This window comes from Scyliorhinus torazame, chromosome 11, assembly GCF_047496885.1.
Source record: "Scyliorhinus torazame isolate Kashiwa2021f chromosome 11, sScyTor2.1, whole genome shotgun sequence".
NCBI lineage: Eukaryota > Metazoa > Chordata > Chondrichthyes > Carcharhiniformes > Scyliorhinidae > Scyliorhinus > Scyliorhinus torazame.
This window is the reverse complement of record NC_092717.1, coordinates 110,145,859-110,173,063: the sequence shown is the minus strand read 5'-3', so window position 1 is coordinate 110,173,063 and position 27,205 is coordinate 110,145,859. Positions and strand designations below refer to the sequence as shown.

The 27,205-nt window shown below is 49.8% G+C and overlaps 1 protein-coding gene across 3 annotated transcripts in view; it reads left to right on the top strand.

Annotated features, from left to right (window-relative positions):
- Window positions 1-27,205, top strand: part of c11h8orf34 (chromosome 11 C8orf34 homolog) — a 701,484-nt gene that overhangs the window by 195,018 nt on the left and 479,261 nt on the right. For all 3 annotated transcript variants that reach the window (XM_072467615.1, XM_072467614.1, XM_072467616.1), the window contains exon 2: window positions 25,317-25,455. In XM_072467615.1, coding sequence (XP_072323716.1) covers window positions 25,317-25,455 — 139 coding nt within the window. The remainder of the gene's footprint in view (window positions 1-25,316; window positions 25,456-27,205) is intronic.

The window sequence follows — 27,205 nt, the reverse complement described above, 5'->3', positions numbered from 1 at the left end:
ATGCCCCGATGCAGACTCTTTCATGAGGACGGGTGTGAGCACGCTGTCAGCAGAAAGATAGGAGCCAGACTTTGTCAGATCCTGAGGAACACCACAGCTTTCCTCACAGGCTTTCCTCCTTGTATAGTGACCCGCTGACAGTGCCAACAGAGGCCCATCACCTTGGAGTGATGATTGACGAGGGGAAAATCAGGGAGCGAAATGGAGGGTTGTGGGGGGGTTGTTAAATTGATGGACACAGCCTCGGCCTAGGAAAATCTGGATATAATGAGGCCGTCCTGGCATGTTGGATCCTCTCTGCAACCTGTCCTCCATCCTCCAGCTCCTCGGGTTGTCCTCCAGCCCCTCCTGAACTGCCTCCTCTTTCGAGGAGGCTGTATGTCCTTCCTCCTGGTCCTGCACCTGCTCCAGCATGTCGCCCGACTGCTGCGCCAGATTGTGGAGGACACAGTAGACCATCACAAAGCGATAGACCATCGGGGCTTGGGGGAGGGGAATACTATAGGGCCCTGCCGGAGTGGTCAAGGCATCGGACCCTCATTTATAGCAGCCTGATGCACCGCTCAGTGACAGCATGGGTGACGGCGTGGGCCTCACTCTATCGGTTCTCCGCTTCGTCTCAGGCCTTTGCACCGGCGTCATCAGCGATGACTTTAGCAGCTTTCACTTTCCCCCATGAGCCAACCTGCCATCCTGGAGTGCTGGGGATCACAGTGCCCCAGTCTGTAGCTGTCATGCACACTCCCAGGTTAGCAGGCACACACATGCATGATTCTGAGGCGGTGGTCACACACAATCTGAACATTAAGAGAGTGGAACCCCTTCCAGTTAATGTAGGGCACTCATTCTGTTCCAGTGCTCACAGGACAACATGTGTATCATCGATCTCGAGGCTGGGGGCATATCCTACAGCCCGAGCATCTTGGTGGGCCTAATCCAGGTCGAAGGTGATATAGTCCGATGCCCAGGCATACAGAGCATCTGTCACCTCAAGGTACACCTGGGGGCTGATGTCTGTAATATGCCACACAGGTCTCCGTTCAAACCCTGGAATGACCCGGTGGCATAGAGATTTAGGGCTGCAATAACCTTCACGGTCACCAGGAGCAGGTGTCCTCATCCACAGGGTGCCATGTCTCCTTGCTAAAGTGGAGTCTTCTACGGCATATGTTATACTTCAGCTCATGGAAGGACCAACGATGCCTGTACGCCTTTGCCCGTTGCTGGCCTTCCCTTCTGGACCCCTCCTCAGCTTGATGGATGGCTGGGTCTTCAGGGTGCGCGGCGGCCCCCTGCACATGTGGTGCTGCCTTCAGCCTATGTTGTCGATGCTGCCATCTGTGATGTCTGCCCGCCTCGGATGCTTTAAGCACAGCGAGGGTAGCCTCCGCGGATCAACACCTGGAAGGAATTGGAGAAGGAAAGAGACCGACAATGAGTTTGAGCTTCCACCCCGGGACCCTCAAATCCACCAGACCTCCCCCACCCTTACCATGCCTGTCTACCTTCTCTCAGAGAGCCATCAGCGAGCCAGTTATGCAGGCTAACCTCTCTCTGCACACTCACCTCCGGCAAATCAGGAAACCCTAGATCCCAAATCTCTGTCAGCAACATTAGGGAGGCCGTGCTCATCTGCACTCCGCTCACCCAGACACTTACCTTTTACCCATGAGAGGCTCCTCAGTGGTGAAGCCCTGCTCTTTACTGTTTGATTGGTGGCAGCTGCCTCTGTGGTGCTGATGCTCCTAGTGTTCAGGCACACTGTTCACGCACCAAAGTTTGCAGGACATTCAGTCCACCAATCATCCTCTCAGACATGGCACCTGTGCCTTCGAGGAAGCACTTAAGAGTTCAGTAGTGTGAAGTGCTATCATAACTAACAAGACTAATTCCTCATTTGAAATAGCCTTCAGTTGAGAAGCTAGAGGCTTCTCACAGTCGAAGGGAGTGAAAGTGACTTTCATGAGATGAGCAATGGGGCTCTGACCTGGGAGGGTTTAGTAGGACTAATGGGCTGCAGCCGTTGTTGCTCTTGTTTTGGGTCTCCACAATATTTGAAGATGGCTTGAAGACGCAGAGCATCCTACACCCCCCCCCCCCCAAGGCCCACGGCCGATCCCCTGACCTAGAATGCTCCAGACCCCACTGAACAAACCCAGCCGCCCTGTAGGCCCCCTCCTGAGCACTGGCGAAGCAGTTCCGGTGCTCTTGAGCTGCATTATTTCGGTAAGTGGAAAGGGTTACTCATCTCCCGACTTCCCCGCAATAGCCATTGCATCAGATTCACGTTTTTGTGAAGGAGTACCAAATGATGCCCGCATAACTTCTCACTGGGGTGTCGGGTAACTCCCGGGAGACTTAATGAGCTTCTCGCCATTTTTAGGCGTGATCCGGAACTCGCCATCGAGAGCGAGTCGGGTGAATCGCAAAATGGTTCGCGCCTGACGCGAATATCGATTTTTGCCCTCTCCCTGATTCAACTGTCGTGCCCAGATCTGCGTGCGCAGTGGCTGAATTGTGCCCAAGTGTCCACATTTAGAGAAATGGGAAGGATTGAAACATCCCATGTTATGGTTGTTATTACCCCACAGTGCTCTCTTCTGGCTAAATTGATATATTCCTGATCTCTGTAACCACCTCCAACCTTGAAATCCTCTGAGATCTCTGCACTCCTCTAATCCTAGCCTCCTGCTCCACCTTTGGTAGCCATGCCTTTAGCTACCTAGGCCCCAAGCTCCGAAATTCCTTCCCTAAACCTTTTCCTCTCTCTATCTCCTATGCTTTAATTTGCCCTTTAAAACATACCTCTTTAACCAAGTTTTTGGTCACCTAATGTCATGTTAATATCAAGGAATGGCATGGTGGCACAGTGATTAGCACAGCGCTACCGGCCCGAGTTCAGTTCTGACCTTGGGCGACTGTGTGGAGTTTGCATATTCTCCCCATGTCTGTGTGGTGCTCTGGTTTCCTCCCACAGCCCCACAATGTGCAGGTTAGATGGATTGGTCGTGCTAAATTGCCCCTTAATGTCCAGGGATGTGTAGGTTAGGTTAAGGGGTCATTGAGATAGGGCGGGGAAGTGGGCTTGGGTAGGGTGCTCTTTTAGATGGTCGATGCAGACTCGATGGGCCAAATAGGCTTCTTCTACACTGTAGGGATTCTATGATTCTACGTTATGTGAGTTTCTGTCAAATTTTGTTGACAAATTGTTGCTATGTGAGATTGCATCAGTGACTCTTGTTCTTGATCAACCTATACTCCTAATGCCATCCCTCCTGACAACCTCAGTGTGTCCTTCCCTCCCCCAATACCCTCAGGGAGACCCGGTTCTCCTCCATCATTTCGGAACTGCTGATCAATTGCACAGTTGTAGATTTTTGTAGGAGTGTGCAAATACACCCTTGCACACTAACAATACCCTTTGCAGTATATAAAATTGTGGCTCTTATAAATTACTTCCAGTGGGAAATGTAGAACCATGTTATCTCCTTTAAAAACAATAAAAGGAATGGGAGTAAATTGTGTTGAGAGACATGAAATAACCTTCTGATTTGCTACTTTTGCTTTGTCAGATGTTTCACAGAAATAGATTACAGTATGGTTTGTATTGGGTGATTGCAGGCTGTGAAAACGCACTGTCTGTTTTCATCAAAAAGTGCATAACTCACCGTGCCTCAGGGGGTCAGCACAGTGCAAAATGAAGGAATTATTTATCACGAGCAACCCTGATTTGAGGATGGTGACTATTTTAGTCGTTCTCTAATAAATTATCAATGAGACAGGAGCCCGTGACAGTTTTATTTTGCTCTAGGAGAGTTTAAATGTATTTGCTAACTGTCTAATTAAACAGCCATATCTAATTAGTTTTATTTCTAGTTGCAACTTTATGTACCTATTTTCAAATCGATTTGAGCCAGCAAGTAATGTTAAATAATCATCCTGGAAAATGAAGCTGCATCAGTTAAGTTGTGTGTAATCATACATTAGAGATAGTCTCACTGAATTGGTACTAAATGTTTAACAGCGTATTCAATCTAAGTACCGTTGGTTTTTTTTCCCTGACAGAAAGTTCCATCTTAAAAACTGCACTCTACAGATAGAAAAGAGTATTTTGTATTTTATTTGGTATTTAATTCTCATTAAAACAGTTCATTCCAAGTCAGATACTTCATTATATTTGTGCTATTCTAAGCTAATGCTATATGTGATAATTTGATGTAATTTAACCTGTACACTTCAATTACTTTAAATGGATTGGTGGAAATGGTGGATTATTAATGAATGGTTATTTAAGATGGTTGATTTTCTGTCCCTTTGGCCTGATGCTTTTTAAATAGAATTTTTTATCAACTCCTTTTTGCCTTTCCTTTTCTTGGGGCAGGGTCTCAATGATTGCATTAACTCAAGTCCAAAGGTGTGCAGGTTTGTTGGATTGGACATGTTAAATTGCCCCTTAGTGTCCAAAAGATTAGATGGGGGTGACTGGGTTACGGGGATAGGGTGGAGGTGTGGGCTTAGGTAGGGTGCTGTTTCCAAAGGCCAGTGCAGACTCGATGGGCCAAATGGCCTCCTTCTGCACTGTAAATTCGATGATTCTATGATTCTGGATTGCTTTCTTCAGTCTCCAATGCTATTCTACACTAATCTAATTGCTGTTTCTTTCAAGGAAAGTACTCTTGGTACCATATGGTGTTCTTTGTATTGCTTATTTAGAATGGATTCTATAGTGTTCCACAAAGACCACAGTATAACAAAGCTATGATTTTATTTGCACTACTAAACTGGGTTTCAACACTTTGTCCTTTTAGAATGTAGGATTGATCAATAACATCTAACTACACTCACCTACTGCTAATCTCATTCACTGGTATAACTATAATCTAACCTTTTCACACTAACTGCTCTGATGACCTTTCTCTAGCTGTCTCCTGCTTACTCCTCGAAGGTCTAGCATCACTGCTTTATGCAGTCGTATCTGCAGCTCCCTCTGTGAACGTGGTAAATAATTTGTTACAGAACCTCCCCAATAGTGCTTGTAACAGACAACAGGGAGTCAAATAGAGCCAAATTAGAATGGAGATGACTGAGAGAGGGAGGAAAATTAAAAAACGCAAAACGCTGAAAATACTCAACCGGTCAGACAGCATCTGTGCAAAGAGAAACAGAGTTAATCTTACAGTCAACTACCATTCGTCAGAACAATTCTTAAGAAAGACAGTGAAAATAAGCGGGGGGTGGGGTGTAGAAAGGAAAGAATTAGCTGGAAGGTCATGTTAAATTGCCCCTTAAGTGTCCGGAGATGTGCAGGTTAGGTTATGGCGTTGCGGGGATAGGGCGAGGTAGATGGGGTAGAGTACTCTTTCAAAAGGCCATTGCAGATTTTATGGGCCAAATGGCCTCCTTCTGCACTCTAGAGATTCTATGATGACATGATTTATAATGAATTCATTTGTCAATGCAAACAATTACAGCTCCAGAGGATGTGGACAATTGAAACATCAAGATATGGGGCAAAATTCTCCCCCAACGGCGCGATGTCTGCCGACTGGCGCCCAAAACGGCGCCAATCAGATGGGCATCGCGCTGCCCCAAAGGTGCAGAATGCTCCGCATCTTTGGGGGCCGAGCCCCAACATTGAGAGGCTAGGCCGGCGCCGGAGGGATTTCCGCCCCACCAGCTGGCGGAAATGGCGTTTGTTGCCCCGCCAGCTGGCGCGGAAATGACATCTCCGGGCGGCGCATGCGCGGGAGCGTCAGCGGCCGCTGACAGTTTCCCGCGCATGCGCAGTGGGGAGAGTCACTTCCGCCTCCGCCATGGTGGAGGCCGTTGCGGAGGCGGAAGGGAAAGAGTGCCCCCACGGCACAGGCCCGCCCGCGGATCGGTGGGCCCCGATCGCGGGCCAGGCCACCATGGGGGCACCCCCCGGGGTCAGATCGCCCCGCGCCCCCCCCAGGACCCCGGAGCCCGCCCACGCCGCCTTGTCCCGCTGGTAAATACCTACTTTAATTTACGCCGGCGGGACAGGCAATTTCTTGGCGGGAGGTCGGCCCATCCGGGCCGGAGAATTGAGCGGGGGGGGGGCCCGCCAACCGGCGCGGCCCGATTCCCGCCCCCGCCGAATATCCGGTACCGGAGACTTCGGCGGGGGCGGGGGCGGGATTCACGGCAGCCAACGGCCATTCTCCGACCCGGCGGGGGGTCGGAGAATGGCGCCCCAGATGGCTCATTTTCTTTTTCTATGCTGCACCAGATGGCCTGTCACTCAAACAATTCCAGGAGCAAGTTAAAGCATCAGGCCATTTTATTCTATGTTAATGTACTGCAGACCTTTAAATCACTTCAAAACATGGCAGGAGATTTCCCAAGCTCAGGTTCCTATAGTTTTGAAAGCATAATGGCCCGTTTTCTTTGGGAAAGCATCTCAACAGGAACACAATGCTGTCAATGTAATGGCCAACTTAACTTTTCAAGATCCAGTGATCAATCACTGTAGTAAAACACATATATAACTGATAAGACAGCATCTAATGATGACATTTGAAGTTGTCAAAAGATTTAACACTTACCCGCCAGAATAGTCCTGCTTCTCTAGCAGGCCTTCCCCAAGGCTCCTGAGCTCACTCAACTTTCCCAATAGCTTCCAAAACCCACCCAACATAATAAAAATATGGTGGGACAGGAAAATTGCCCCTAGGCTTGCCAATAACAACTCCTCATCACAGGTTGTGCATTTGGGGTCATGACCTGCACAAAACAAAGAACCTTTGTACTCATGGGAATTTTGTGTGGGATGCTTTTTGAAGAGGAAATTCAAATTTCCAGGCCAATTGCCTTCGTTTTTCCAATTTGTTCACTCATTCTCAACTTTGTGGGGGCATGGATACCTAGCCCCATGCTTATCTTCCAGTTCAGATGGATGCAAAAGATTCCAAGGTATACCTTGCAAAATAGTGGCAGGCAAGGGAAAGAGGTGGTTCCTCCAATATCATGACAAATATTCATCCTCATTACCAAAACAATTTTAAGCAGTATTTAAAAAAAAAATATTCATTCATGGTATGCGAGGAGACCAACATTTATTGCGCATCCCTAATTGCCCTAGAGAAAATGGTGGTGAGCTACCTTAACATAGAACATAGAAAATACAGCACAGAACAGGCCCTTCGGCCCACGATGTTGTGCCGAACCTTTGTCCTAGATTAATCATAGATTATCATTGAATTTACAGTGCAGAAGGAGGCCATTCGGCCCCCCGAGTCCGCACCGGCTCTTGGAAAGAGCACCCTACCCAAACTCAACACCTTCACCCAACACCAAGGGCAATTTGGACATTAAGGGCAATTTATCATTGGCCAATTCACCTAACCTGCACATCTTTGGATTGTGGGAGGAAACCGGAGCACCCGGAGGAAACCCACGCAGACACGGGGAGGACGTGCAGACTCCGCACAGGCAGTGACCCAAGCCGGAATCGAACCTGGGACCCTGGAGCTGTGAAGCAATTGTGCTATCCACAATGCTACCGTGCTGTCCTTGAGAACAAATAAATCTACACTATATCATTTAACCGTAATCCATGTACCTATCCAATAGCTGCTTGAAGGTCCCTAATGTTTCCGACTCAACTACTTCCACAGGCAGTGCATTCCATGCCCCCACTACTCTCTGGGTAAAGAACCTACCTCTGATATCCCTCCTATATCTTCCACATTTCACCTTAAATTTATGTCCCCTTGTAATGGTTTGTTCCACCCGGGGAAAAAGTCTCTGACTGTCTACTCTATCTATTCCCCTGATCATCTTATAAACCTCTATCAAGTCGCCCCTCATCCTTCTCCGTTCTAATGAGAAAAGGCCTAGCACCCTCAACCTTTCCTCGTAAGACCTACTCTCCATTCCAGGCAACATCCTGGTAAATCTTCTTTGCACCTTTTCCAAAGCTTCCACATCCTTCCTAAAATGAGGCGACCAGAACTGTATACAGTACTCCAAATGTGGCCTTACCAAAGTTTTGTACAGCTGCATCATCACCTCACGGCTCTTAAATTCAATCCCTCTGTTAATGAACGCGAGCACACCATAGGCCTTCTTCACAGCTCTATCCACTTGAGTGGCAACTTTCAAAGATGTATGAACATAGACCCCAAGATCTCTCTGCTCCTCCACATTGCCAAGAACTCTACCGTTAACCCTGTATTCCGCATTCATATTTGTCCTTCCAAAATGGACAACCTCACACTTTTCAGGGTTAAACTCCATCTACCACTTCTCAGCCCAGCTCTGCATCCTATCTATGTCTCTTTGCAGCCGACAACAGCCCTCCTTACTATCCACAACTCCACCAATCTTCGTATCATCTGCAAATTTACTGACCCACCCTTCAACTCCCTCATCCAAGTCATTAATGAAAATCACAAACAGCAGAGGACCCAGAACTGATCCCTGCGGTACGCCACTGGTAACTGGGATCCAGGCTGAATATTTGCCATCCACCACCACTCTCTGACTTCTATCGGTTAGCCAGTTCGTTATCCAACTGGCCAAATTTCCCACTATCCCATGCCTCCTTACTTTCTGCATAAGCCTACCATGGGGAACTTTATCAAATGCCTTACTAAAATCCATGTACACTACATCCACTGCTTTACCTTCATCCACATGCTTGGTCACCTCCTCAAAGAATTCAATAAGATTTGTAAGGCAATACCTACCCCTCACAAATCCGTGCTGACTATCCCTAATCAAGCAGTGTCTTTCCAGATGCTCAGAAATCCGATCCTTCAGTACCCTTTCCATTACTTTGCCTACCACCGAAGTAAGACTAACTGGCCTGTAATTCCCAGGGTTATCCCTAGTCCCTTTTTTGAACAGGGGCACGACATTCGCCACTCTCCAATCCCCTGGTACCACCCCTGTTGACAGTGAGGACGAAAAGATCATTGCCAACGGCTCTGCAATTTCATCTCTTGCTTCCCATAGAATCCTTGGATATATCCTGTCAGGCCCGGGGGACTTGTCTATCCTCAAGTTTTTCAAAATGCCCAACACATCTTCCTTCCTAACAAGTATTTCCTCGAGCTTACCAATCTGTTTCACACTGTCCTCTCCAACAATATCGCCCCTCTCATTTGTAAATACAGAAGAAAAGTACTCGTTCAAGACCTCTCCTATCTCTTCAGACTCAATACACAATCTCCCGCTACTGTCCTTGATCGGACCTACCCTCGCTCTAGTCATTCTCATATTTCTCACATATGTGTAAAAGGCCTTGGGGTTTTCCTTGATCCTACCCGCCAAAGATTGTTCATGCCCTCTCTTAGCTCTCCTAATCCCTTTCTTCAGTTCCCTCCTGGCTATCTTGTATCCCTCCAATGCCCTGTCTGAACCTTGTTTCCTCAGCCTTACATAAGTCACCTTTTTCCTCTTAACAAGACATTCAACCTCTCTTGTCAACCATGGTTCCCTCACTCGACCATCTCTTCCCTGCCTGACAGGGACATACATATCAAGGACACGTAGCACCTGTTCCTTGAACAAGTTCCACATTTCATTTGTGTCCTTCCCTGCCAGCCTATGTTCCCAACTTATGCACTTCAATTCTTGTCTGACAACATCGTATTTACCCTTCCCCCAATTGTAAACCTTGCCCTGTTGCACGTACCTATCCCTCTCCATTACTAAAGTGAAAGTCACAGAATTGTGGTCACTATCTCCAAAATGCTCCCCCACTAACAAATCTATCACTTGCCCTGGCTCATTACCCAGTACTAAATCCAATATTGCCCCTCCTCTGGTCGGACAATCTACATACTGCGTTAGAAAAGCTTCCTGGACACACTGCACAAACACCACCCCATCCAAACTATTTGATCTAAAGAGTTTCCACTCAATATTTGGGAAGTTAAAGTCGCCCATGACTACTACCCTATGACTTCTGCACCTTTCCAAAATCTGTTTCCCAATCTGTTCCTCCACATCTCTGCTACTATTGGGGGGCCTATAGAAAACTCCTAACAAGGTGACTGCTCCTTTCCTATTTCTGACTTCAACCCATACTACCTCAGTAGGCTGATACTCCTCGAACTGCCTTTCTGCAGCTGTTATACTATCTCTAATTAATAATGCCACCCCCCCACCTCTTTTACCACCCTCCCTAATCTTATTGAAACATCTATAACCAGGGACCTCCAACAACCGTTTCTGCCCCTCTTCTATCCAAGTTTCCGTGATGGCCACCACATCGTAGTCCCAAGTACCGATCCATGCCTTAAGTTCACCCACCTTATTCCTGATGCTTCTTGCGTTGAAGTATACACACTTCAACCCCTCTCCGTGCCTGCAAGTACTCTCCTTTGTCAGTGTTCCCTTCCCCACTGCCTCATTACACGCTTTGGCGTCCTGAATATCGGCTACCTTAGTTGCTGGACTACAAATCCGGTTCCCATTCCCCTGCCAAATTAGTTTAAACCCTCCCGAAGAGTACTAGAAAACCTCCCTCCCAGGATATTGGTGCCCCTCTGGTTCAGATGCAACCCGTCCTGCTTGTACAGGTCCCACCTTCCCCAGAATGCGCTCCAATTATCCAAATACCTGAAGCCCTCCCTCCTACACCATTCCTGCAGCCACGTGTTCAACTGCACTCTCTCCCTATTCCTAGCCTCGCTATCACGTGGCACCGGCAACAAACCAGAGATGACAACTCTGTCTGTCCTGGCTTTTAACTTCCAGCCTAACTCCCTAAACTTGTTTATTACCTCCACACCCCTTTTCCTACCTATGTCGTTGGTACCAATGTGCACCACGACTTCTGGCTGCTCACCCTCCCCCTTAAGGATCCTGAAGACACGATCCGAGACATCCCTGGCCCTGGCACCCGGGAGGCAACATACCTTCCGGGAGTCTCGCTCGCGACCACAGAATCTCCTATCTATTCCCCTAACCATTGAATCTCCTACAACTATTGCTTTACTATTCTCCCCCCTTCCCTTCTGAGCCCCAGAGCCAGACTCAGTGCCAGAGACCTGGCCGCTAGGGCCTTCCCCCGGTAGGTCATCCCCCCCAACAGCATCCAAAACGGTATACTTGTTTTGAAGGGGAACGGCCACGAGGGATCCCTGCACTTTCTGACTGTTTGTTTTTTTCCCCCTGACAGTAACCCAGCTATTCTTGTCCTGTACCTTGGGTGTGGTTACCTCCTTGTAACTCTTCTCAATCACCCCCTCTGCCTCCCGGATGATCCGGAGTTCATCCAGCTTCAGCTCCAGTTCCCTAACACGGTCTTTGAGGAGCTGAAGTTGGGTGCACTTCCCGCAGGTATAGTCAGTGGGGACACCGGTGGTATCCCTCACCACCCACATCCTACAGGAGGAGCATGTAACTGGCCTAGCCTCCATCCCCTCTTACCTGACAGAATATAGCTGCCCTGTGGACTAACTAGATCTCCGCCCACCGACCCTGCTCCCAGTCAGCTACACTTTCTGTAAACTCCTGGCTCTCTTCGCACTCTTTGCGGAAATGTCGGAAACAAAATGAAAGGAGCGCCTTACTCCCTCCTCACCTAACTCCCTCGGTCACCAAACTCTCACTATCGCACTCAAATGCACCAAATTCAGCACTCCCTCGGTCACCAAACTCTCACTATCACACTCAAATGCACCAAATTCAGCACTCCCTCGGTCACCAAACTCTCACTATCGCACTCAAATGCACCAAATTCAGCACTCCCTCGGTCACCAAACTCTCACTATCACACTCAAATGCACCAAATTCAGCACTCCCTCGGTCACCAAACTCTCACTATCGCACTCAAATGCACCAAATTCAGCACTCAGTGCAAACAAAGTCTGCACTGTAGGGGATCACTTTTATACTGTGAATCTAGCCTCTGAAAACTGGCCTAATCCAATTAACTAATTAACAAGCTCCAGCTGCAAGTGCCTACAAGTAGAAGCCGGTTTAAAGCTTATTGAAAATTCACCTTCTTCTAAACCAAACAGCAACTTTTAAGCTAATTAACTAAATAAAAGAAAGACTAAACTTTAGATAAAAATGAAGCCTTATACTCCCTCGGTCACCGAACTCTTACTATCGCACTCAAATGCACCAAATTCAGCACTCAGTACCTTCTTGAATCACAGCAGTCCATGTGTGGTAGGAAAGCCCAGAGTGCTAACTTATCTCACTTTCCTTTCTTTAGGACCTTGGGCGGGATTCTCCGACCCCCCGCCGGGTCGGAGAATCGCCGGGGGGCGGCGTGAATCCCGCCGTCGCCGAATTCTCCGGCACCGAACGTTCGGCAGGGGCGGTCGGACGGCCCCCCCCCGCGATTCTCCGGCCCGCGATGGGCCGAAGTCCCGCTGCTGTCATGCCAGTCCCGCCGGCGTGAATCAAACCACCTACCTTACCGGCGGGACTAGCGGCGTGGGCGGGCTCCGGGGTCCTGGGGGGGGGGGGCGGGGACGATCTGGCCCCGGAGGGTGCACCCACAGTGGCCTGGGCCACGATCGGGGCCCACCGATCCGCGGTCCGGCCTGTGCCATGGGGGCACTCTTTTCCCTCCGCCTCGGCCACAGCCTCCGCGATGGCCGACGCGTAAGAGACACACCCCCCTGCGCATGTGCGGGGATGACGTCAGCAGCCGCTGACGCTCCCGCGCATGCGTGGACTTCCGCCGGCCGGCGAAGTTCTTTCGGCCCCGACTGGCGTGGCGCCAAAGGCCTTTCCCACCGGTCGGTGGCGCGCAAACCACTCCGGCGCGGGGCTAGCCCCTCAAGGTGAGGGCTTGGCCCCTAAAGGTGCGGAGAAATCCGCACCTTTGGGGCGGCCCGACACCGGAGTGGTTCATGCCATTTCATCCCGCCGGGACCCCCCGCCCCGCCGGGTAGGGGAGAATCCCGGCCCTTGTGTGTGAATTGGGTTCTGCATTTGTAAACTTAAAAATCACCACTAACCCTATCAACATTGTGAGGTTTACCATTGACCAGAAACTGAACTGGACTAGTTATACTGTGTTTACATGAGCTGGTCAGAGGCTAGAAATCCTACAATGAGTAACTCACTTCCTGACTCCCAACAACTGTCCACAATCTACAAGGCACAAGTAAGGAGTGTGATGGAATACTCTCCACTTGTCTGGATGAGTGTAGCTCCAACAGCTTTCAAGAAGCTTAATACCATCCAGGACAAAGCAGCGCACTTGATTGGCACCCTTCCACATACATTCACTCCCTCCACCACCACGCACAGTGGCAGCAGTATGTACCATCTACAAGATGCACATCAGGAATTCACCAAGGCTCCTTCCACAGCACTTTCCAAACCCACAACTGCTACCATTTTGAAGGACAAGGGCAGCAGGCACAAGGGAACACCACCACCCAGAAGTTCCCCTCCAAGTCACTCATCATCCTGACTTGTAAATATATTGCCATTCCTTCACTGTCAATGGGTCAAAATCCTGGAACGCCCCCGCCCAACAGCACTGTGGGTGTATGGTGTACCTACACAACGTGGACTGCAGTGGTTCAATAAAGACAGCTCCCCACCACATCCTCAGAGGCTGGAGACCCCATGGCCATCCATTCAGGTAACTCAGAGAGTGTGTAGCCAATCCTAATCTCCTCGGCTTATGACCCTATCACCTCCAGTTTTCAGGCTGAGGAAGGTGTACCTGACCCACAGCAAGGCACCCATAGCAGGCTGGAGTTCTCCAGTTCTCGACCCTTGAAGGACCCCCACCAAAGTCACCCAAGACAACAGGCTTATCAGTTAGCAGGCGGCCTTCACCTCTGCAGCTCGATGAAGTCGTAGAGTTAGAAGAATTAAGAAGCTTGGAAATTATTTCTGGGTCACCTGTGTTCAACCACTGAATATCATTCCAATTCTCTTCCTACACCTGGTGGTTTACTAAAGCAGACATTTGTCTGTTTCCTTAGCTAGAGGCTTGAGGGGTGCCACTCCACATTAAACATGGTTGACCAGGAGTCCATCCCATTCTTGCCACCAGTCATTGGCGTGTCGGATGGATTTTGTAGGTTGACGCTCAACCAGTTTGGCCGTGCTATAAATGCACCTTCCTTGGCCATCAAGTCCTGGTGCGAAACTCAAACCCAGAGTATCTGGCTACTCACTTTGCCACAAGACCTCCCATTGAATACCATGCACCTTTTCAAATACATTTGCTGTTCATGCGAGTGATGTCATCAGTTGAAAGCATTGTACATATGCATCTATGTGCCCTCTTATTGCGAGGTGATCCATGCTCCCACTCAATGTTCACCTCCCTTTGTGAGTCTCACATGGGATGTGTAAGTGTCTCATGGTAGTCACTCTATCCTTGTGTTATGTCAGGGAGATGTGTCAAACCCTTTATTGAAGTGTCTGCAAAATGCTTCTCAAAGGCGGCCACCACTGCATCAAGACGTTTAATACAGCATTTACATTCCGGCATCAATCCCTTCCCATAGTGCGCCAATGGAGTGTTCACCCTTTCCACTGAATTGAGCCTATTGAATCATGATGGTTAAATGTGCAAGCCGAATGTTGAAATTGCTTTTGATGTCATTGGTTGTAAAGGCCTTTCAGTCCTCTGGAATAGCACAAAGGATTGGCAGGGATCTAGCTATGTCCCACTGTACCTTAATCATTCTGGCTCTCAGTGTGGTATGGACACCTCTTTCACATCCTGATTCTTCGAGGGCACCCTCCGGTGGGAGCTGACCCTCATCTCCCAATTCAAGTTCCTGCCCTTCCTCCTCTTCATTGTCCAAGAAGCTCTCAGCCTCCTCTATGTCTACCTCTGGTATGGGGATCAGTCCCTTTGAGATCCCAGGTTGTAACGGGTGCAACTGACCACGATGAGGTGGGACACCCTCTCTGGAGAGTGCTGCTGAGGTCTCCCTGAGTGGTCCAAGCATCAGAAGCGCATTTCAGGATGCTAATCATCTGTTTGATGATGAATCATGTAGCCTAATACTCCTCATAGTATCTCTCCTCTGAGTGACTCAGAGGATGAGCATTAGTGTCATGAGCCAGCACATCTCCAAGCAGCCATCCCTGTAATCACTGAGGTCCTTTGAATATGTGAGGTGCCTAGGAGTAACTCAGGATGTATGAGTCATAGGAACTGCTCGGGTACTTGGCATGATGTGCTTCTGATGATTACACACCAGTTGAACATTGATGGAGTGGAACCCTTTGCAGTTACTGAACATCACGTGCTGGAGCCATGGAGTTCTCAGTGCCACGTGAGTGTGGTCAATTGTATCTTGTATTCTAGGGAAACTTGAGATATCTGCAAACCCCCCAAAATCTAGCAGCCTGGTTAGTTTCATTGAGTGTGAAGTTCACACAATGATAAACCGTATACCAAAGAACATCTATCACCTCCTGGATACATTTATGTGCTGAGGACTATGGGATCCCCGGAATGATCCGCAGGCAAAGAATGTGACAGATATGATCCACCGCCTCTCTTGACAAGCAAAGATGTGCACAGCATTGTCTGTCACTCATCTCCAGATAGGAGAGTCATCTTTGGTACATCCTTGGTCATCCGAGTTGCCTCCATGAGATGGGTCTAATCTCCTCAGACTCTGGTCATTGCTGAGATGGACCAAGGGCTGGGCCTCCTCCCGAAGCTGGGCTAAGCAGTGCCAGGCCCTTCTCCTCCTCAATTGGAGCAATGAAATCAAGAAGGTGACATTGACCACAGGGTTCATTAATCAATACTCCTCCATCCTGCGGAATGATAGCTGCAAGAGATTAATGAACACTGGTCAAATATAGTAGACCTCACCCGTGCAAACAGACAGACAATAATATACCCCAGAGCCGCATCTGTGCTAATAGCTTCTTGCCGATACAGTCATCCAGCTGAGGCACTCTCTCGGTACCCATGGTGCCAACCTTAATACTTTACATCTCAATCCCACAGAATGTTTGCGAGCTTTGGACACATTATGAAATGTGCGACCTTACCAAAGGAACTCCTGCAATCTATTACCTCATTTGCCAGTCAACCTTAACTTGCACATTAGCAAGGAATGAATGCCCTTTGCCTTGTGATCCATTCAAATAGGATAAAGCTCATATCAGGCTTTCATTGATGATCTGGCATACATGCAGTTTCTTTTATGCTTGTCCTCACTTCCATTCTCATACCTCTCTGTTGAAGCTGAAAGGGAACAATTGCATTGTGAAGCCATTGAGTCCTGCAGCTTCTCATTAAATCACAAAAAAGGCAATTGCTCTAATGGTACCTTCTCAAATCTTCCTCTTTTAGATCAGCACTGACTCCATTTCAGGTGAGGTTAGAGAGGGGTGGGAGACAATGGCATGCTGATGGGAGACTGAGGATGGGGACGCTGAAGCCCAAATTTAAAGGCTGAAACACAGACACAGTAGGTTGTGGAATGGGAACAGAACTGCACGAATTGGAGAGGATGCACACAGACTCCAGAAAACAAGAGGGGCTTGTGTTAGTGTGGTACAAGAGTGGTGACTTGTCCAGAGGCTCATGGAGGTGGGAAGCAACGGGAGGAAGGACACTGTGTTGTCAACAGTAAGGAAGGAATGGAAGAGCTCATTAAAAACAGTCACAGTCACTGGTTAGGGTGTGAGATTAAAGGCAATCCTGGGCTTTGTGGGCCATGCTACAATTCGTGGCACGCATGTCGTTCTCCTGTCCAGGGAGCGTGCACTTAAATCCAGAATGTGCTCTTATTCTTATCTCTGATATAAAGCAGAATTTACTTCAAAACACCCAAAATCTATAGGATAGCTGGACTACATACTAATTTATTCGCAGTGCATCATTCAATGGCTGGGAATTTCCACTCCCATTCGCGTCGGGCTGTTTCGATGACAGCAACGGAAAATAACGCAAGAAGGGCAAAGTCGCATTTTACATCGGCATGAAAAACTTGCCACTATTGTCCCCTCCTCCTGTCAGTGCAGGCCACGTTTCCTGTCACACTCTGGGTGAGAGGTGGTACTGGAATTTGACTTGGGGACACCAGGCTTGGTTGGGTTTTGACTCGGAGGTACCAGGCTTGACCCAGAGGTACAGGGGCCAAAACAGGAAGGGGAATTGGGGCCAAGACCAGGCCAAGACGGGAAAGGGTAACAGTGCAAAATGGGATAGGAGACTGGGCAAGATGGGAAGGGTACTGGGGGTTTGACTACATGATACCGTTAGGTTGACTCCAGGGTACCAGAGGATTGACTCCTGGGGAGCCCAGTGCTTGACTGTCAGCGATGAAAAGGACCTTTCTTGAGGATGCTTTCCTCTGCCCAGCCATGGACTTCCTAGAAGGGCCTCACACAAAAGGAATGAAAACTTGGGGCAGTGTGCTGGGGAAAGTTCATCATGGACTGACAGTTCTGGGGTGGGTGGGAGACTTATGAAAGTGGCATGTTACCAAGGGCAAGAGTAATTGAAAAACCTGTCTGTTATCAGTATCCTGTTGCAGCTGAGACAGTTCAGATGTAACTCAATTGACATGCCTGGAGTCAAACCCATCGCGCAATTGTACCCACTCAAGAACCACTTCGGTGTGGGAGTGCCACTGATTGCTGCTCTGCATTTAACCCATGGCTCACGACTTCCAAAATCAATGGTATCCATGGCATCCACTACCAGTGTTGCTGAAAGCTACTGCGGAACTCAATTTTTAAACAAATGGTTCCTTCCAGTGCTCCACAAGTGATATCTGTGCGATTTCACAAGCCTCTGCACACAGGTACATCCAAGAGGTGATGGATGCAATCTTCGCGAGGGCATACAGCTTTGTCCATTTTACCGGGATCAGACAAGCCAGGAGACAAGAGCGATGGGCTTTGCACAGATCTCTGGTTTTGCACGGGTGTGGGGAGCCATCAACTACACTCATGTGGCACTCAAATCTCTGGGACATCAAGCTGTGAACTATGTGAACCTCAGGTACTTCCACTCGATGAATGTTCAGCTGGTTGATGACCACACCAAACAAATCCTCCAGGTGTGTGCCTGGTTTGTGGGTGAGTGCACGATCCTTACATTCTGAGCTGCTCTCAGATCCCTGACATAATTCAGGGCCCACAGAGGCTGCAGTGCTGGCTACCCACTGAGGAGGTGGCTGATGCCACCTGTGCGTAGGTCACAGAGTGCTGTTCATAGATTCTCATAGAATTTACAGTGCAGAAGGAGGCCATTCGGCCCATCGAGTCTGCACAGGCTCTTGGAAAGAGCACCCTACCCAAGGGCAACACCTCCACCCTATCCCCATAACCCAATAACCCCACCCAACACTAAGGGCAATTTTGGACACTAAGGGCAATTTACCGTGGCCAATCCACCTAACCTGCACATCTTTGGACTGTGGGAGGAAACCGGAGCACCCGGAGGAAACCCACGCACACACGGGGAGGATGTGCAGACTCCGGTCAGACAGTGACCCAAGCCGGAATCGAACCTGGGACCCTGGAGCTGTGAAGCAATTGTGCCATCCACAATGCTACCGTGCTCGCTGTTGAGACAAGATACAATGAGCTCATGCTGCAACTCATACTTTGGTTGGAGCAGATAGTAGGGATGGACTGGGCTGATGGAGCCCTGCAGTACAATCTGCAGAGGGTGTCACATGTTGTCATTGTCTGCTATCCCCTACACAACCTTGTACTGCAACAGAGGGAGGAGATGGAGGTGCAGCATGTTTCCTCCGGTGAGGAGTACAGCGAAAGGGACGAGGCTGAGGAGGTCCTTAAGGGAGAGGATGTCGTCCATGAGGCAATGACGATGTCCAGATTAGGCAGACGAGCTTGGGACGTGCTCATTGCCACTCAGATTCACTGGATGATGAGGACATCCAGTGACGACATCCTATTATCTTCAACATTGTTTCTGTGAGCATTGCCCTCCCATCTGACTGATGGCAGCGCACACCCTCTGATAAGGCTCCTGTCATGGAGGTGCATCGGATGCCCATAGTCCCTACATTCCATGAGGATGATGATAACTCGCAGTGGGGACAGTGCATAGATCCTCACAGAGCTTCTGTGAATGTCTGTGAATGAAGGCAGCTTGCTTGCTCTCAATGACTAGAGTCATATCATGGTGATGCAGAGGGGAAAATGTCCCTTCTCCTGGCGCTTCACCATCCTTCATGAGCTGCACCCTTGAGGTTCAGTGTCACCGGAGGATGAAGTGGCTAGAATGGTGGTGGAGGGGGGGGGGGGGGGGTGGGCAGCTGCTGGAACTCAAAAGATGCAGAGAGCACACATGGACAATGACTGGACTGAGTAATGCTGGCCCTGTAGCTGCCCTAGGGCAGCACGGCAGCCTTGTGGATAGCACAATTGCTTCACAGCTCCAGGGTCCCAGGTTCGATTCCGGCTTGGGTCACTGTCTGTGCGGAGTCTGCACATCCTCCCCGTGTGTGCGTGGGTTTCCTCCGGGTGCTCCGGTTTCTTCCCACAGTCCAAAGATGTGCAGGTTAGGTGGATTGGCCATGATAAATTGCCCTTAGTGTCCAAAATTGCCCTTAGTGTTGGGTGGGGTTACTGGGTTATGGGGATAGGGTGGAGGTGTTGACCTTGGGTCGGGTGCTCTTTCCAAGAGCCGGTGCAGACTCGATGGGCCGAATGGCCTCCTTCTGCATTGTAAATTCTATGATAATCCTGTACATTGTAGAAGACTTCATTCCCTACGAGAGACACGCATGACTGTTGTGTTCAGTAACCATGAAGGGATGCTATCAATATGCTGGGAACCTTGCACAAAGCACATGGAGGAAGCCTTGGAGTGAGAACACTGTCTTTATCTTGTGCACAAATCAGGTTTTCAGGTCAGGATTACAGGAACACAGAAGAAGGAACCACAGGAAGGGTTCAATCAGTAGGAGTTTATTTCCAGAGGTGAACATTATGTACAATTGCCTAATACCCTTGCCCATGATGTGTATCTAGAGCTTCTTAATCTTTCTAATCCTGCCGCTACATCTTGGTGTCTTCCCAACATCCAGAGTGGAGATGGAGGCCGTCTGCTGTCTGCCACACCCTGTTGACTGGGATGACCGTGGCAGGCGTCCTCTGGAAGGCCGGGACCTGGGAGGCCTGGCCTGCATTTGGGGTCCTGCTATGTGGCTGTGCCACCATACTTGGCCTGTGGTGTTGGAGCTGAAGTAGTCACAGGAAGAGGGGATTTGAATGGGTGGGACATTCCTGGAGTCACTTGGGTGGATGGCCTAGGGTGTGAACCAGTTGCTCCTCCTCCCAATGGGTGCCCCTGGTGTCCTCCTTAGGAGCGAGCTCAAGAAGCCCTGCCGTCCTCTGGCATTGGCACTGATGGATCCCAGCAAGTGCCTGAATGTGTATGTCGTGCAGAAGTGCAGGACAAATGTCTTGCACCAAGCTCTCCACTGTGGCTGCTCTATTGACCTAGTTGCATTGGTGTGCCAGCACAGTCTCCTCAGACATAAGGCAGATATACTCCTCCATGCAGCCTTTCAAACGAGGAGGGTACGAAACATCCCTTCCTGATTTTTTCCGTCACCGGCCTTTGGAACTCCAGCAATTAAGGCACGACCAAGTCCAGAGGAACGCCATCTGAGGGACTTTGCAGATTTCTGGCTTCCAGCAATCCTCTGAGTGCCAGCACCCTTAGATGTCCCTGCCTTTGCCTGCTGTGGATCTGGAAGTGTAATGTGTTCAGCAGATTATGATGCCGAGGTTACTCTAGATCTAGGTCCCACCGAAGTGTGCATCTGCACTGCTGGAGGGTCTGCGTGTGTGTTGTGATGTGTCTTCAATGTCGGGGTCTGTGAATTCCTTTTCTGCACTGGGGCTCTTAGGGTTGGGTTGAGGACTTGCTGCTCGACTCACCCGAAAGGAAGGACAGATTATTAAGTGCATGGCCAGGACCTGAGAAACAGGAGATGTGATTTACAGCATTGCTGTATGATGGATGATGTAGTGCTGGATCCTCACTTATTTCATCACTTCACCATCAGCACCGGAACGGTTGACGTGCTCCTGGGCTAGTTGGATGGCTCTGTCCTCCAAGTCAACAATGACCTTTGGCTCTCGTATTCCTCTGCCCACCTGGTATCACTCCCTCTTTTTGTGTTCCAGCTTCTCCTGCATCAAAACAGGTGGAGGGAGTGTAAACAGGACACATGCCAGGGCAGATAATAAGGATGTCTGCAATGTGTGGATGGTGTGTGGGACCAGCGAGGTGATGAGGACATGACCCACAGGGGCGATGAAGATGTGTGTGGGAGAATGAGTGGTGGTGTCCTTTGAGGAATTTCCCTGTGGATGTGTAATGGGTTGTGAGGTGAGAGTGATGAGGAGAGTGACTTCCCCTGGCACAACGGAGGAGATCATTCAACCTCTTACGGCACTGGATAGCTGTTCTCTTCTGCAAGTTGTAAACGTTGACCACACCTGCCATTGCCCCCCATGCTGGGTTGGTGATCTTGTGGCAGGTCTGCGCCCAGAGCATGGGTATGTTACATTGTGGTGGGCCTCCACTTCATCCAGCCGTGCTCCAGGAAGGTGTTGGTGAAATGCGGGACAGTATGCTTCTTAATTTCGCAGCCATGATATCCCAATGGCAAGTGTGCTAGCTGTTGCAGTCTTTTTAAAAATAAATTTAGAGTACCCAATTCATTTTTTCCCAATTAAGGGGGAATTTGGCGTGGCCAATCTACCTAACCTGCACATTTTTGGATTGTGGGGGCGAAACCCACGCAAACACAGGGAGAATGTGCAAACTCCACATGGACAGTGACCCAGAGCCGGGATCGAACCTGGGACCTCGGTGCCGTGAGGGAGCAGGGCTAACCTACTGCGCCACCGGGCTGCCCTGCTGTTGCAGTCTTTAAATGTGCTGCCCATATAATTAAAGTGCTGAGGTGGTGGTGAGGCAGGCGAATCAGAGGCCATTCACCAGCAATACGGTGTGGAACCTGTGCATGAACGTTTTTGGCAATAAATGCCTCACTGTATGGGGTGAAAATGAGCCATTGTCGCCAGTAGGCTAGACATCGCTTCTCCCGCTCACCATCGGCCTGAGAAAATTTGTTTCTATGCTAGAAGTATATCTTTGTTCTTATTTATTTATTTTTAAAATAAATTTAGAGTACCCAATTCATTTTTTCCAATTCAGGGACAATTTTTGCATGGCCAGTCCATCCAGCCTGCACATCTTTGGGTTGTGGGGGCAAAACCAATGCAAATACAGGGAGAATGTGCAAACTCCATACGGACAGTGACCCAGAGCCGGGATCAAACCTGGAATCTCGGCGCCATGAAGCAGCAGTGCTAACCACTGCGCTACCGTGCTGCCCTCTTTGTTCTTATTTTTAACAAATGTTAATGATTCCAGCATTTATAGCTTTCAAACCAAATGCTACAGTTCCTGTTTCAATGCAGAATCAACAAGCTCCAATATCCAGTCTAGACACTGACACAAAGGGTGGGATTCTCCGACCCCCCCGCCGGGTTGGCGAATTGCCGGGGGGCAGCGTGAATCCCGCGCCCGCCGGCTACCGAATTCTCCGGCGCTGGAGATTTGGCAGGGGCGGGAATCGCGCCGAGCCGGTCGGGGGCCGCTAGCAGCGGACCCCCCCCCCCCCTGCGATTCTCCGGCCCGCAATGGGCCGAGTGGCCGCCCATGTTTTGCCGGCCCCTGCGGCGTAAATTAGAGTAGGTCCTTACCGGCGGGACCTGGTGGCGCAGGCGGTCTCCGGGGTTCTTGGGGGAGCATGGGGGGATCTGGCCCCGGGGGGGGGGGGGGGTGCCCCCATGGTGGCCTGGCCCGCAATCGGGGCCCACCGATCCGCGGGCGGGCCTATGCCGTGGGGGCACTCTATTCCTCTGCTTCGGCTGCTATTCCTCCGCCATTGCCGATGCGGAGATGATCCCCCCCTGCACATGCGCTGGGATGACACGCTGGCACATGCGGCAACTCGCGTCGCCCGGCGGAGGCCCTTCGGCACCGGTTGGCGTGGTGCCATGCCCCTTCCCCACTGGTCGGCGTGGCGCAAACCACTCCGGGGCCTGCCTAGCCCCTAAAGGTGCAGAGGATTCCGCACCTTTGGAGCGGCTCGACTCCGGAGTGGTTCACGCCACTCCTCGCCGCCGGGAATCCCCGCCCCACCGGGAAGGGGAGAATCCTGCCCAAGGTTTGTATGCAAAAGGTTCAACAGTATTAAACATTTTTAATAAGGTGTTTTTCATAAAGTATTCTGAAACAATTCATCTCCTAGAATCTGTACAATAAAGACAGCTGAAATTATATTCAGTGTTAAGTAAAAAAAATAGGTTGGCTGTGATCAGGTTATTTTGATTTATTTCAAGTGGAAAAACTATGCTGACAATGCTTTTGTGTAAATGTGTAATAGATGTTCATTGTACTTTAAAGTTTGAAGTTATTTTTGGGACAGGGATTTGTGGCACTCCCATGGGGGCACTTACGCTGCACATTTCCTCAATGTCAGCAAGTTTGGCTTTGAATCAAAGTGATTACGATTGAGTCACCAGAAAGTGGTGTAGAGCTGGCAATACTTCAAACCAGACAAGCCATGTCGTTCTAAGAGGTTACAGGCTCCAATAGGTGGAATTTAACTCCCACCCTCGGAGTGGGCTAAAAAATGGGGGCTTTGGGCTGTAGTATTGGGAGTGAAGGCAGGGGTTGGAGTGAAGGCAGAGGTGGTGGAAGGTGGATGACAGCCTCCCTCCTGGAGGAAAATTGAAGCCATTAACAGGCATTAGCAACTGACAGCCTTTTGAGGGGTGGGGTAATGGTGAGTTGTCTTTTGGGCTCCCATTGAAAGATCCTGGGCGCGATTCTCCGCTCCCGCGCCGGTTTGGAGAATCGCCTGGGTCGCCAAATTTTCCCACGACGCCGTTCCAACGCCCTCACGGAAGCGGCCAGATTGGCACAATCGCGTTTTGCGCGACGCAGTCCAGTGAATCGCCCGAGACAGCCAAAATGGCGATTCACAGGTACCCCCGTGATTCTCAGTGCCGGATGGGCCGAGCGGCCTGCCCAAAACGGCGGGTTCCCCCCGGCGCCGTCCACACCTGGTCGCTGCCGGCGGGAACAGCGCAGGAACGCTGGGGGGGGGGGGCCTGCGGGGCGGGCGAGGGGGGATCCTGCACCGGGGGTGGCCTCAAATGGGGTCTGGCCCGCGATCGGTGCCCACTGATCGTCGGGCCATCCTCTCTGAAGGAGGACCTCCTTCCGCAGCCCCGCAAGATCCGTCTGACATCTTCTTGCGGGGCGGACTCGGGGAGGACGGCAACCACACATGCGCGGGTTGGCGCCGGCCAACCGGCGCTTGCGGGGGTGACGCCAGTTATGCGGCGCCGGCCGCGTCATGTATGCGGCACAGCCTTTACGTGGCGCCAAGGCCTGGCGCGCGTAAATGATGCGGCGCCGCTCCTAGCCCATTTTCGGGCCCTGAATCGGTCGGGATAGGGGCCGTTTTGCGCCGTCGTGAACCTCAGCGGCGTTCACGATGGCGCGAACACTGTCTCCATTTCGGCGAATCGCGCCCCCTATCTGTTCTCCACAGTGACATATCCCACCCTGGAAAACCTGACAGGCCCCAGCAAGCCCTCCTACTTCCTGCACTTACGCTGGATAATTCCCCTCCCTACCCCATCCGTTAGATTGTTCATTCCCTTGTTCATTCTGCCGTCGTGAAAACGACAGGTAGCCCCGGGCGTGCACTTTGCGAGCACAGCCCGCCAGGTGAGTGCACTGGGGCTGGTTTAGCTCACTGGGCTAAATCGCTGGCTTTTAAAGCAGACCAAGGCAGGCCAGCAGCATGGTTCAATTCCCGGACAGGTGCCGGAATGTGGCGACTAGAGGCTTATCACAGTAACTTCATTGAAGCCTACTTGTGACAATAAGCGATTTTCATTTCATTTCATTTTTTCATCATGTCCAGGCCACTGACTGGGCACTGTCCCTAGCACTGCTTAGGAAATGCTGTGGGGGGTTCCCTGGAGGGGCGCTGGGGAGGAGGCGGGGGGGGATTTTGTGGGGTTGTTCCTTGATGTGGAGAGGGGTTGTTGAGGAGGCATTTTCTAATTTTAATTTCTTGTATTGGGGTGCCCGATCGTTTAAAGATGGCTACACCACTCTGTCTACTTTTGGGAAACCGCTGCCCATTGTGTGAGTAAATTTTATTGGTCAGTGTTGCTACCGGCCCTGGAGAACAACAGACTCATTTGTACATGTTTTAAAAATAATAAAAGAGGTACAAGTGGTGGTGCTAAATAACAAATATTTCAAAAGTCATTTTTCTATTTCCTTTTTCACTCAGGAAATGATGACAAAACTGATAACAGAGACACCAGACCAGCCAATTCCATTTCTAATAAGTCACTTACAAAATAAGCAAGGGAGTCGGAGCCAGCTTCAAAGAACACTTTCAGGCTCAGCTGCACTGTGGGCTCAAACTGGTAATGGCAAAATTGTCTTCAGCACAGTTCTTCAAACATGTAGAATCTAAATAATTTTCAAATGTCTTTCTATACTTAAAAGTTTAGATCATGCATAACAGGTCACTTTAGGATTTTCTGGCTTTGTTGTAAAGTTAAATTATGTAAATTGATACTGGACTAAAAATTCCACATCTTGATGAAAATTGTTGGCTGGGGAAGGACAGAACATTGAGGCATTATGCACTTCTGCTGGGTTTCTGCACTTTATTGGCACCCATGTGAACTTCAGATGGAAGCAGGAGTTGAGTATTTCTTCTTCCCATCCCTTTTGAAGATATCTGGCAGGATCCCAAGCTCTTCCGGATATCCTTCCTTCCAGTTACATCTTCTACAAACAACGTTAAATTCTGCTACATGAAGCAGGTCTACCTAAAGTGTATTGGGCTGCTCACTGAAGTTATTATTGAAGAACTGGTGGGTGTTCCAGGGACATAGGGCCAGCGGAAGGAAATCAGAGATCGGAAGAGGCAGTTGAAGGTGAGTACAAGGATGTTAAAGTTGAGTGAATGGGATATGCAGAGCTTGATGAAGATAGGGGTGATGGGAACACTGTCCTTACTACATGAAATCAGATTTCAGTCGCTGAAGTAAGTGGTAGGGACGGTGGTGGAGGAGTTCATTTAAAGTGTTTTTTAAAATATATTATTTCACAGGACATGGACATCGCTGGCTAGGCCAGCATTTATAGCCCACCCCTAATTGCTCTTGAGAAGGTGGTGGTGAGCTGCCTTTTTCAACTGTTGCAATCAGGGCAGCACAGTAGCATAGTGGTTAGCACAATTGCTTCACAGCTCCAGGGTCCCAGGTTTGATTCCCGGCTGGGTCACTGTCTGTGCGGAGTCTGCACATTCTCCTCGTGTGTGCGTGGGTTTCCTCCCACAGTCCAAATATGTGCAGGTTAGGTGGATTGGCCATGCTAAATTGCCCTTAGTGTCCAAAATTGCCCTTTGTGTTGGTTGAGTGGGGTTACGGGGTTATGGGGATAGGGTGGTGTGGGCTTGGGTAGGGTGCTCTTTCCAAGAGCCGGTGCAGACTCGATGGGCCGAATGGCCTCCTTCTGCACTGTAAATTTTATGATTTTATAATCACGGTGGCATAGTGGTTAATACTTGTACCTGGGTACAATTCCAGCCTTGTCTTTGTGGAGTTTGCACATTTTCCCTGTGGCTGCATGGATTTCCTCTGGGTGCTCCAGTTTCTTTCCTCAGTCCAAAGATGTGCAGGTTAGGTGGATTGGCCATGCTAAATTGCCCCTTAATGTCCAGGGATGTGCAGCTTAGTTTATGGGATAGGGCAGGGTGGCTGGGGCAGTGGACCTCGATAGAGTTCTCTTTCAGAGGGCTGGTGGAGACTTGGTGAGCTAAATGGCCTTCTTCTGCACTGTTGGGATTCTATGATTCCAAGTAGTGTGGGTACATCCAGTGCTGTTAGGATGGGATTTTGACCCAATGACACTGAAGAAGCAGCGATATAGTTCCAAGTCAGAATGGTGAGTGACTTTGAAGGGATCTTGCAAGTGGTGATGTTGCCATGCATCTGCTGCCCTTCTCCTTTGAGGTGGTAGAGGTTGCAGTTTTGAAAGCTGTTGTTGAAGGAACCTTGGTGAGTTGCTGCAGTGCATCTTATAGATTGTACACACTGCTGCATTGAGCGTCGGTGGTGGACAGAGTGAATGTTGAAGGTGGTCGGTGGGGTTCCAAATCAAGTA